The sequence below is a fragment of the Kryptolebias marmoratus genome, linkage group LG11 (genome assembly GCF_001649575.2).
Source record: "Kryptolebias marmoratus isolate JLee-2015 linkage group LG11, ASM164957v2, whole genome shotgun sequence".
NCBI lineage: Eukaryota > Metazoa > Chordata > Actinopteri > Cyprinodontiformes > Rivulidae > Kryptolebias > Kryptolebias marmoratus.
Window position 1 is genome coordinate 1,281,142 of NC_051440.1, and position 12,314 is coordinate 1,293,455.

Genomic DNA, 12,314 nt, shown 5'->3' on the forward strand with positions numbered 1-12,314 from the left:
CCATCCTGCATGTTCCCCGGATCTAAACCCAATTGAGAACATTTGGGGATGGATGGCATGGGAAGTTTACAAAAATGGACATCAGTTCCAGACAGTGGATGCCCTTCATGAAGCCATCTTCAACACTTGGAGCAACGTTCCCATTAGCCTCCTGGAAACACTGGCATCAAGCATGCCTAAACAATTGTTTGAAGTAATCAACAAGAACGGTGGAGCTACTCATTACTGAGTCCTTTTTTTTGACACTTTGATTTCTGTTTTGGGGGGTTTTCATTTTTTTTGAGCTATGGTCTTAAACTTTTGATTAGCTGAAAAAATCATGTTTGAGTGTAAATGCAGTTTTCAATTAATTCCCCGCCCAAACATTTTTGTCTCTTACGTTGATTTCTTTTTTTAACATTGTGAAGCTCTACTTAGAACCTTCTTAAGATCCAATAGTGCAAAATGCAAATTCTTGCAATTTTTTGACTGGTCTTAAGATTTTGATCAGGAATGTATAGTCTTCCATCTGATTGAGCTTCTGTGAAACAATGAGAACAGTTTTCTTACCTGAACTGCAGTTTCTGCTCGACCTGTGATCTGAATTTGATCTATCAGGCTGCTGGAAACAGGAGCAGAGGAGGGACGAGGGCTGGGGGCTGGAGGTTTAGCTGCAATGGTAGGCTTGGGTGGGAGGGGTCCTATAATGCGGTCAGGGAAAAGAGGCTTTGGGTGAAGCAGGGTCTCTGGCCGGGTGGGATCCTGTGGTCTCAGAAGAAGCCTGGGATCATCTTTAAACAAAAAGTGACAGTTCTTTGTTTTATAAAATTGCTGGATGATGCAGCTCACTCTGTTCAGTGAGAAATGTAGACATAAAAGAATGAAATATTGGTAATTGTTTTCAAAACAAGCAGACTTTATAAGGCTAATTGTGTACCATTTTAAAAGACTGCCTCCATTGTTTTTAGAAAAACAATCATGCTTTTACATGTTAAAAACATATTCTAAGCAAAACTAGCTGAACATTTCTACCTTTGACAAGTGGATTTGTTCCAAACACAGACTAACTCTGGTGGATTTAATACATAACAAATCGAAGAAATCAGGGGGCTTTCCACCAAACTAATTCCAGTGCTAAACCAGGGCCAGTTCTTGTTCAGTCCATAAGCTGTTTGCATACTCCACAAGAAGTCACAAAGATGGCTCTAATTTATGTGGTTGTGTGACAAAAATTGCATAATTTTATTCTTGTAGCAGCTTTGTCGGCCACTTTGCGACACAAGGTCCTGGACAAACTTTTTCTCACAGGGGTTTGACTCAAGTATCGTGTGATTGGTAAGAAATTGTTGTGGGTGTGTTTAAGCTGGTGAGATTTAATCGTCATTTTGCTTCTACTGCTCCGCTGAGAAGCAGCTGGCCAGCCAAGGCTGGTAGAAAACACAGCCGTCTTTACAACTGTTCCAGCAAAACTTATAAATAAACTTAAAAAAGACTGAGCGGAGACACAGTCAGCTCTTTGTGGCTGTGGTGGCCAGGAGGAAGTGCGCCTCGGCCGGGCAGTATAGGGATACATTCCCTTCATTTGCTCATTATTGTGCACCGTCATATTTGGTTCCATCTCCAGCCAACTGTTCAGTAAGTAAAGCAGATACTGATTGTCCTAAAAGTTGCTAGAAACTGCTGAATGATGCCATTACCTAATTTCCCTAATTGGCCAGAGAGAAATAATTATGTGGGGAAGATAAAAATAAACTTTCTTCTATCGATACTTGTTTTTTTGTTTTGTTTTTTTAATTGTCACAATTCTAATCCCCCTCCTTTATTGGGAGTGGGACTGGTAAAAATGTCAGAAAAGAGACAGAGATATATTTTAGACAAAAAAATTTTTACATTCACCTCCTCCTATGGATCAGTCAAAAGCAGCTTTGTAAAATGCAGGATTCATTTGCAGTCTGGATATGTAGAGATGAATATCTCCTGCTCCTGCTCAGCTACAACCACATATAACTTTAGCTCAACATCTATAAAAATGGCATAGTTATAGCCTTTTTTGTGTTTTCTAAGGTCAGTTAACTGTGGCAGCCATCTTGAATTTGGTTGAGCCCAAAAGTTATTCAGTTGTAGATGTTCATCCAATGATTACTTTTTGACAGTTTCATTAAAATCCATCCAGTTTTTTTTTTAACAGCCAAACACACACAAACACACACATACCACACCCACACACATACACATAGGCAAAGGGTTATCAATCAGCCTTCACCTTTGGTGGCAGACAATAACTATTCCAGCACCCAGCTTTTTAATGTCTGATCTTGCATCACTCACATAATCTATTATCAGTATTCATTTAAGCAAAGTGAGGTTAGTTTCCATCAAGGCTGGTCTAAAGAGATGAACCCTGTGATCTGTGCACATTAAACTGTCTCTCAGCTCTGTGATCTTCTACAAAATATCAGAACACACCAGAGAGAGGATTAAACATTCACTAAACCATACCAGTTTTTAACTGGTTCCATAAAAACAGTGACTCAGCTTGGTCTAACACTGGAACCACTGTGGTGGAAAACCAATTAAGTTAGCTCCAGTTCTGATGAGCTGGAACTAATTTACAAAGTTTACTAATGCACATATGAATATTGATATTTTTAAAATTTACACAAAGGGAAAATGAATCATTTCTACCTGATGAAGTGGACATGGTTCTGGGCTTGATGTTTGGGGGAGGACGTGCAGGTTTGTCCAGGATAGAACCTGAAAGACACGTTCACATCATCTGATTTCGGATCAAACAGAGAATGCATTTCATGTTTATTCACCAACACAACTCACTATGGTTTATCTAGCATTCATTGGAGGAATGCATATCTCCTGCCACCTTTCATGCCAGATTTTTAGACTAAGATCAACTTATGATGAGAAATGATGAAGTTGTAGCTTTGATTCTAAATGTTCATGAGTTTCAGATGAACAGCCAGTGATTACTTTCTGAGAGTTTCAATAAAATCTGTCCAGTGGTTCATGAGATATTTTGCCAACAGTCAGACAAACAAACAAGCAAACACAGGCAAAACACACATAAATCAAAAGTTGATTTTTAGTTCATTTAAAATGATCTTTCAAGTTTACCATAACTTCACTCATAGTGTCATGAAAATATCATTTTTTTGGTTGTTGTTATTGATTCTGTTTTATTTTTGTCTTCATGAAGTGTATTTCTTTTATACACTTTTGTTTTTGTGCTGTTCCTTTGTGATTTGTTTATTTAATTGTCTTTTCAGTTTCTCCCCATGCCTTTGGCCATTTTCCCCTCAGTCATTCTTGCCCTCAGTCTAAAGCTGTATTCACACCTGATAGTCTGGTAGACTCGGTTCGGTTTATTTGTTCCATTTTCAGCCGGTGCGGTTCGCATTCACACTGCACTGAGTCAATCGAGCCAAACCCTTTGAGCAACCTGTTCCCCCTCCTCGCCTGTGATGGCACTGCAACAAGAACTACTGAAGGAAAAAATACGAAAAGCTCTGAAGAAGACACTGGGTGCATCTTCGTTCTTCTGGAAAAGTAAACAAAAATGGAGTGGCGTCAAATTTTAGCGGTTTTAGGATTTTTGTTTTGTCTGTGGTACCTTCTCTTTACTCCACATCTGACCATGAGTCATTTTTCCCACTAGTGGTAGAAAAACGTGTTTGTTTTGGTTGTATTTACCCCTGTGTTATAGTCTGCTTCCTGCTTTTGGAGCAGTCTCCAATCCGCTTGCGTTTACATATGCATTCGAACCACGCCAGAGTTTACTTCAATTGAACTGAGACCTAGGTTTTTAGGTGGACCAGAGTTCGCTTTTTTGGTCCCCATCAGTGTTCGATTGCGCATTCACACCTCCCCAAATGAACCAAACTTTCTAGGCAAACAAACTAGAGTTCGATTAAAGCAGACTAAATAGGGCTGGTGTGAATGCACACCAACACTCACACCAGATCCTTGTATCATTAGTCTCAGCTTTCACCACTTATCTCACCACTCCCAGCCTACTTAATCTCCTGGTTCTCATTTCTAACTCAGTTTGTCTTACTGTTTGTTTTCCTTGTGGTTCTGTTACTTTTGTGTTTGCCTGCGGTTTGTGTGTTTTAGTTTCCTTTTCTTATTTGCCTACTGCCATTACAACATTTTGTTTTTGACAAATAAATCCTTTTTGTTCATCAAGGCCTCAAGTCAGTCTGCATGTTTGGGTCCTTACTCAATTCACAACAAACCCTGACACTTAGAGATCCTGCATCCTCACCTTCTGAGTTGGCCTTTCTCAGTTCCTCGTCTTTATTCTGCAACAGACACATGAGACAAGCTTCAATTTCAGAAACATTTCACCAACAGTTAATACTGTTAAGGGTGCTACTGGACATAACGTTCATAAACAAAACAGCCATAAATATCAGAGAAAAATCAGAGCAAAAAAAACTTCACATCATCAAGTTTAACCACATATGGGTTGATGAGATAATTCTGCTCTTACATTGAACTTAAAATACAAAACTTTATTTAGGTCAAGTGAGCAAGTGGATTTATTTAAAGTCTTAGTGCTCCTCCTGTGTGAAAAATAATTACACAGAAACAGTGTGTCTAGCTGTAACTACAGCAGAAAGAAGCAGGGAGTCAGATTCTTTACAGCTTGATGGCTTCCTACTTTTTGTCAATTTCCTTTAAGAATGTTGCTCTGTTTCAGCTGGTAATGAACAACTACGGTATTAATGATGTGCATTAACCAGTGATCTGACTAACGACGTAATAAAGCTAAATTATACTAGAAGATGAGAGCTGAGAAATAAAAAAAAAACTACATTCATGCAGCTGTTGCCTAATCCACTTTGAGTTAGAAATATTTTTCTGAATAATAAGTAAAAAGATAGTATTTAAAAAAATTACAACTTCACACTCCAAGCAGTGTGGTGCCGTCACAGACACTCACACCCCTTCTACCTGGCTCATCTTGGTGTTGACAGGTGGAGTTTTAGCCACGCCCATTTTATGCAGCATCACCTGCAGCTTCTGTTCAAAACTAGTTGTGCTCTCTGACGCATGTTTCTGAAACACAGTGAGCAGTTAGAAGAGGGGATATTGATGCACACACACACACACAGGTGCAGTAACAATCTGACTAAAAGAACATAATAAAAAAATAGGAAAAACATATAATTAAAGGCCTAGCTTTTCTTGAAGGAAAGCATATCACCTATCACCTTTATTGCTAGAGTTTTAGACTAACATCATCTTAAGATGTGAAATGACTGAGTTGTAGATGTTTTGGTCAAACCCTATAAATAAACAATCTCACCCAAAGTCAAAGTCACAAGGTCTTGTGCAATCTTTTTCAGAGTAATGTATGTGTTGTGAATGATTTTCAGCTACGAGATCAAACTTAAAGCTCAATATCTGTAAAACTGACTGAGTTATATCCATTTTTGTACTTGCTAAGGCTTATTAACTGTAGTGGCCATCTAGAGTTGGGATAAATCCAGACATTAATGATTACTTTCTGAAAGTTTCATTAGAATCTATCCAGTGGTTCACGACACATTTTGCTGTTAGACAGAATTGAATCTAAAGGTTAAAAGGATAGTTTTGTCATTTTTGAAGTGATGTTCTGTCTAATAGTTATCAGCAGTCAGTAACGTATCAGCTGTGGGATCAGTCATAGAGCATAGAGTATGGAGAAAGGGAGTTTTCCTCCAGATTAGGCTGACAAGCCAAATGATGCCAACTTTTTAATCATTTTTCAAGCTTATTAAACAACTCCTTTTCTAAAACGACATGCCAGTGTAAAAGAACGTTAATTGAAAAAACTGTAACAAACCAAACAAACAGCATCATGTGAAATTGTAGAGGTTTAGTATAATGTAAATGTGTTGTTCTTTCACACAAGTATGTTGTTGTTGAGAAAGAGTTGTTTTATAAACCTCAAAATTTATAATAAAGGCCCTAAATTTGCTAGCCATTAACCTAGGCTAGATGAATAGGCTAGATGAATAATATTTGTCCGTACTCCAAGCTCTATGACTGATGTCATGGTTGAAGGTACTAACTATAGATAACAATTTCACAGAACATTACTTTGAAAATGACCAGACATTTAATGCCAAAGCTTTCCGCAAAGATGTCATGCAGTGTGCTGCTCTTCGAATGTCTATTGTGAATTAAGTTCACCTACTATCACAGCAAACTTTAGCTCAATATCTGTAGAACTAACTGACTTACAGCCATTTTTGTATTGCTTAAGGCCAGTTGGATGTGGCAGCCATCTTGAATTGCGTGAATTGAGTTGACTCTGAAAGTTGATCAGTTGTAGATGTACATCCAATAATGACTTTTTGAAGGTTTCATTGATACCTGAATATTAATATATTAAAAATTATCGTTCATAATACCACATAAACCATTGTTGGTGGTACTTCAGATATTTTGGTAACAAACAGTGTTGACTCAAACACTTAATGCCAAAGTTGTGCACAATGTGTTGTGCTTGGAGTATTTATTGGGGATGGTGCTCAACTACTGCCACACTAACCAATTCAAGATGGCCACTATAGCCAACTGGTTTTGGAAAATACAAAAAGGCTATAATTCAGTCAGTTTTACAGACACTGAACTTAAATTTGGTGTGGTAGTAGCTGATAGTCATTCACAACATATACTCCAAGTGCTACACATTGCGTAACATTTTGCCTAAATTTCTTCCAATAACTACTGGAGTGAACACTGTCTGTTAGCAAAATTCTTCATGAACCACTGAACAAATTTTAATAAAAGTATCAGAAATTAATAATTTGATGTACATCTACAACTGATTAACTTTTAGAGCAACTCTAATGTAAGATGGCCACTACAAGTACTTGACTCTAGCAAGCATAGAAATGCTGTAAAACAGTTAATTTTATAGACAATGAGCTAAAATTTTCTGTGGTAGTAGCTGAGAGTCATTCACAACATATACTCCAAAAATGTTAGCATGTCTCACAGCATTGCAAGAGATTGTGCACAATGGCTTTTACAAACAAAACAGTGACAACTCCATTATCTCTCAATATAAAATAATTAGCTTAACACTGACATAAAAGGTAGCAGATGATATGCTTTCTTTCAAGCAATACTTGGCCTTTGATTGTATTTAGTGTATGGTCAGACTTACTTTACTGGGTGTATTATCCTTGTCTTCTGCCTCAGATCCTGTCAACAGTATGAGACTTTGGCACTTGGCGTCTCTCAATCTCTTGGTCATCCTCTGTCTTTTCTCCCCATATGGAGTCCCTCCCGACTGCATCTCCTGCTCAGTTAGAGAGGAAACTACTTCAGGACTGAGTCTGCATCCTGGCAAAACAGGAACTGCTGCATCTTCCAGTTTGGGTTGGAAAGATGAGACAAGGTCAGGGCTGGTGGTGATGGTGAGGGAAATCTCAAGGGGTGTAGTTTCCCTCACACTGCCTGCTAGATGGGGGGCATCGGTGACTGTTCCTTCTGTGGCAGTGGAATCATTACAAATGTTAGCCTCTTCCTCTGACCCACCCCCACTTTCCCTTTTTCTCTCCCTTTCTTTGCCCTCACGGAGGGGTCGAATGAGATCTGCAATGGAGGACTTTTTGACCTTGACCCACTCTGCTCCTCCTTCCTCTCCACCTCCTGCCTTGGCAGCTCGACCAGCTCGAGCCCTCTTGAAGGCGAAGAAATCACCAAACTTTTTCTTTATATTTTTGGAGGGATTTGTGGTGGTGGTGGTGGTCGTGGTGACACAAGTGAAGATGGTATTAATGGAAGTTGCACAGAGGGGTGAAACATCAGGGGATGGACATAACACATCAGACGAAAAACAAGGAGGGGTGACAGTGGTGGTGGTAGAGGGAGTACTAATGTCAGATGAAGAGGGAAAAGAGGTGGTGGTTGAGGGGGTGGAGCTCGATTCAGGGGGAGTGGCTTGGACAGGGTTTGAGTCCTCCCACCAGCTTTTTCTGCACAGAGAGACAGCAGAAAGTGCAACAGACAGAAAGAGATACTCAGTACTACAACTATGGATCAAAACCAAAGTCACATGCTCTGCTCTGGTACACACAAGGAAATTCATGCAAACAGCACACAAAGTAAAAACATCTCACAGGTGTCATGATTTTTTGTGCCTGTCAAAGCAATGCCTGATTGAGCAATGTTGGTACAATGTATGTCAGTCCTCTCAAGATTGTGGTACAGAACAAGACAACTGGATGATGGACCACATTACCAGGCATTTAATCATTTATTATTTACTTTTTTTGTCTGGCATTAAAGTGACAAGTGCAATGAAAATCCAAGTCAAGAAGGCCATTACTTAAGCAAATCTCAATCATGCTTCAATCAATTATTACACTTTTATTTCATTATTTTATTTCATGTGAATTGATATACACAAAATTTATAATGTACACTCTGGTCTTTTGTAGATTTGAACTCTATTTCTATGTTGTATGTGATGATATATTTAAATTTCCAGTTTCATGGACGTGAGCGTTATTACTTCCAGTTTTGTTGGTCTTGCCATATGAGGATAAGAAGATGGCTTTGTTTTACAATAGATGCCAATTGGGAAGTTCAGGCCCGAGAAGTAAGAAGGAGATCAGAATAAGCTTAAAGAAAATAATATCACATTTCATGTTTTTATAAATATATTTTAACATATGTAGTGTAATCTCCAACAACTCCAGGTTGATTCATTGGTTACGTGGATAAATTCTGTATGAATGCATGAATGTAGAAACTTTGTAATGTTACATACAGAGGAAATAAAAGGTCTCCCCCTTTTAGTGTCAGGTTTTTGTGATGTAAAAAAACTGAAAATTTGTGAAATTGTTTCAAAACTTTTTCCACCTTTATTGTGACGAGGAAAATAAAAAAAGTATAAGTAACAAGCTTGTTGTGAATGAACCTTAAACTAATAATTTGTTGGAGCACCTTTTGATTTACCTCCAGCCTTCAGTCTTCTTGAACACACCTACCATCAATTAAAGTGACTCTGATCAACCTGAAATAAAGTCCAGCTGCCCCAGCATTCCTGACATGTACTCCATCCTACAGTAAAATCCAAGGTTCACAGAGACTCACAAAGCATCAAAAGGATTGGATTGCTAACAGGAAGCAATCAGAAAGTCAGCAAGAAGTGGAGAGTCGTAGCATACATCTATTGATGCACTTAGACACATCATCAGTGATAGTACCTCATGCCATGGGGATTATGGGTCTTTTAAACATCAAATCCCCTCCCACAGGTGACCTGACTGAAAGTGATCAATTCCAAGCCTGTGCCCATTAACCCACTGCCTGTCCGTTATGATCCACAATGACCTTGAGGCTTTCTTGCAACTTCTGAGCTCTCTTGATGGCTTTTTACCTCTGCAAAGGAGGTCATGTTTTCATGAAAGTTTCAGGAAATGTCAAACATGGTACAAGTAATTAAATTTTGGTGGTGATTGGGCCAAAGTTCAAGGTCACAGGTGATCCTATGCTCTGACTCTGCAGCTGTATAATATGGATGTTAAACTCCACAGCTGGACACCTCATGGGTCAAGAGTGATCACTGTTAATTTCAAGGTGACAGGGTCAAAGGTCAACATCACAGTTGACCTAGTGCTCTAACTCTGCAACAGTGTAATGAGGGAATGTCAAACTGCACAGCTGGACACCTCAGGGGTCAAAGATGATGCTTGTTAAATTCAAGGTTCATGGGGTCAAAGGTCAAGGTCACATGTAAAGCCTTTGTTAAAAACTTGTCTCTGCTCCTACATGTGATCCTTTTGTTACCTCTGCCAAGGAAGTTCCGTTTTTGATTGTGTCCATTGGTTTGTTTGTCTGTCTGTTAGCAAAGATCAGGTAAAAACTAATGAATCAGGAGGTCAGGACACCTTTTTCCTAATGACAGATATTTTTTTCTAGTTGAGTTGTACACAATATATGTATAGGTGGAAAAAGTTTTGAAATGCTTTCTCATGGTTTCATTTTTTTTTTTTACATGACATAAACCTGACATTTTAACAGGGCGGTAAAAACTTTGTATGTCAACTGTATACCTCACAAATATGCCACAAGTACAAAAGTTTTGTAGCAATGACCCAACAAAAACATCCCAATATCTCATGCTATGTGAAACTAACACTCTGTATACACTGCCACAGTACTGTACTTGTAGTGCTTTTATGTGTAATAGTTGTTGTCACTGCTTGTCTTTCTTATCTGTTTCATTAAAGCTGAATATCACATCTTTTGTTTTCTTGGCAGATGTACTCCACAAATTTGATGTTGTTCACAATGTTATATGGATGCTGCTGCATACATATTGAGCTATTGGAGTATATGCAGCATGTCTTTGGTACAGGTTGCGTACTCTGTCAGATCACATGATGTCTACTGATATCAGACCAACATTTTCTACATGCTTTCCATAAACATGAACCTAGAAGAAACTGATGTTTGAGCTGCTGTTGTGGGTTTGTGGGTGAGGAGAACAGAAAACAAACTGTCAGACTAAGATCTGCTAGAGTAGAACAACAGAGAGCAGTTAGCAAGAAGAAGACCTAAAAGATGGTGGGTAAGACCACGGCTAGATGTTGACAGAAGACTGACATCCAGACATTACTGCAGGCTCATGGAAGAACTGAGACAAGAAGAAGCTGCTGAATGCTACAGATATGCTACAGCAATGTCACACGGAAGAACTAAACACCACAAAAACAAAACAGTTACATCATGACAACATAGCATATGTCATGCTAACACCATAGTAACTTTCCTACCCTTCAACCTAATACATATATATACCATATATACAATCAGAATGCATCATGAACATTACATGATTGTCATATACTGTATGTCAAAAGACTTAACTTCAACAAAATATGCTTCATTTCCTGACGTTTTGTTTGAAAAAGTTTAAAACCTACCAACAAATGTGTCAAAATAATAAATGTGATGGTAGTCTTACAGTGGACTTGTTTGCAAAGTTGTCTGTATGGCAGAACCTTGAAATCAGTAAAGTACACAAATATTTTGGCCATTTAATAGATTTTAATCAATACAAGAATGTGAAATATATGTAGCTATTTACACTGTGCAAGAAAGGATGAATTTTTAGGCTTTTAATGTTTCTATTTGATTTTGCAATAAACTTTGAACAACAACACATACCTCAAGCAACATATGGTTATTTTCATATTTCAATTTTCATGTAATTTTTCCACCAATACTCACACAAACCTTTAAAGACTACTTGTAAATGTTAAGGTAAACTACAGTGTTAGCCCTTTATATATATCTTGGTTTTCTTCATGAAATGAGAAGTAAAGGTTCTGGTTCTGTTTGACAAATTCAAGTAACATCCTTGGACTGAAAGAGGCAGTTTTCAAACACTGCTTACTTGGAAGAATATTTGTTTTGTTTTTTTTTCTTCCTAAAATCAGCAAATTCGCCTGGCTCAAAATGAAAAGCATTGCTTCACAAAAGTATTAGGTCAAACTACTTTTTATCATGAGAGATGTAACCTTTGTGTGCTGCAGAGAAAAAGTGAGTTTACTAGAAAATAAAACAAAAAGCTTGAAAACCAAAAGGGAAACAGGGATATGTTTTATCAAGTCCAAATTCTCTACTGTACATTCACTAGCCTAAGATCTGTAGTTGTAATAACTGGCAATACTATGATGGTTAAGTATTTATGCTAGTGTCATAGCCATGTTTTTTTGTACCAATTTCATGCACAAATGTAATATTTAGTTGTCAAAAATCACAGTGCTGTAAAGAAAAACATTGCTGCTGGTCTTCTTAAAAATAACAAAAAATTGAGACAAAATGATTTCAAAATGGAAATAATTTCTCTAGAAAAAGTCATTTTATCACCTTTACACAAGTAAACAGTTTACAATGCCACAAGAAAAATAGGCATTTCCATACACACACACACACACATATATATATATATATATATATATATATATATATATATATTTACACACACGGGTCAAGCCACATTATTGTGGTGCTCAGTTCAAAATGATCTGACAATCCGTACAAAAGACAGAAAAGGATTCCAGGTTATTTAAAATTATTCAGCCTTAAAATCAGCTTAAACCAGCCTGATTTTTTCCAGATAAAGAAAATAAAGGACATCTCTAATCCATCTTGTATACAGGTGCTGGTCATAAAATTAGAATATCATGAAAAAGTAGATTGATTTCAGTAATTCCATTTAAAAAGTGAAACTTGTATATTATATTCATACATTACATACAAACTCATATATTTCAAATGTTTATTTCGTTTAATTTTGATGATTA

The 12,314-nt window shown here is 37.6% G+C and overlaps 1 protein-coding gene across 5 annotated transcripts in view; it reads right to left on the minus strand.

Moving 5' to 3' along the window:
- Positions 1-12,314, minus strand: part of carmil2 (capping protein regulator and myosin 1 linker 2) — a 163,495-nt gene that overhangs the window by 50,306 nt on the left and 100,875 nt on the right. For 4 of the 5 annotated variants that reach the window (XR_001809029.3, XM_017433904.3, XM_025010032.2 and 1 more), the window contains 5 exons: positions 7,157-7,970; positions 4,951-5,055; positions 4,259-4,295; positions 2,665-2,733; positions 550-770 (listed from right to left, as the gene is read on the minus strand). Coding sequence is in view for 4 of the 5 variants with exons in the window: in XM_017433904.3 (XP_017289393.2) it covers positions 550-770; positions 2,665-2,733; positions 4,259-4,295; positions 4,951-5,055; positions 7,157-7,970 (1,246 nt within the window). In the remaining variant the exon portion in view is untranslated. The remainder of the gene's footprint in view (positions 1-549; positions 771-2,664; positions 2,734-4,258; positions 4,296-4,950; positions 5,056-7,156; positions 7,971-12,314) is intronic. The other variant, XM_017433903.3, reaches the window with a different exon arrangement.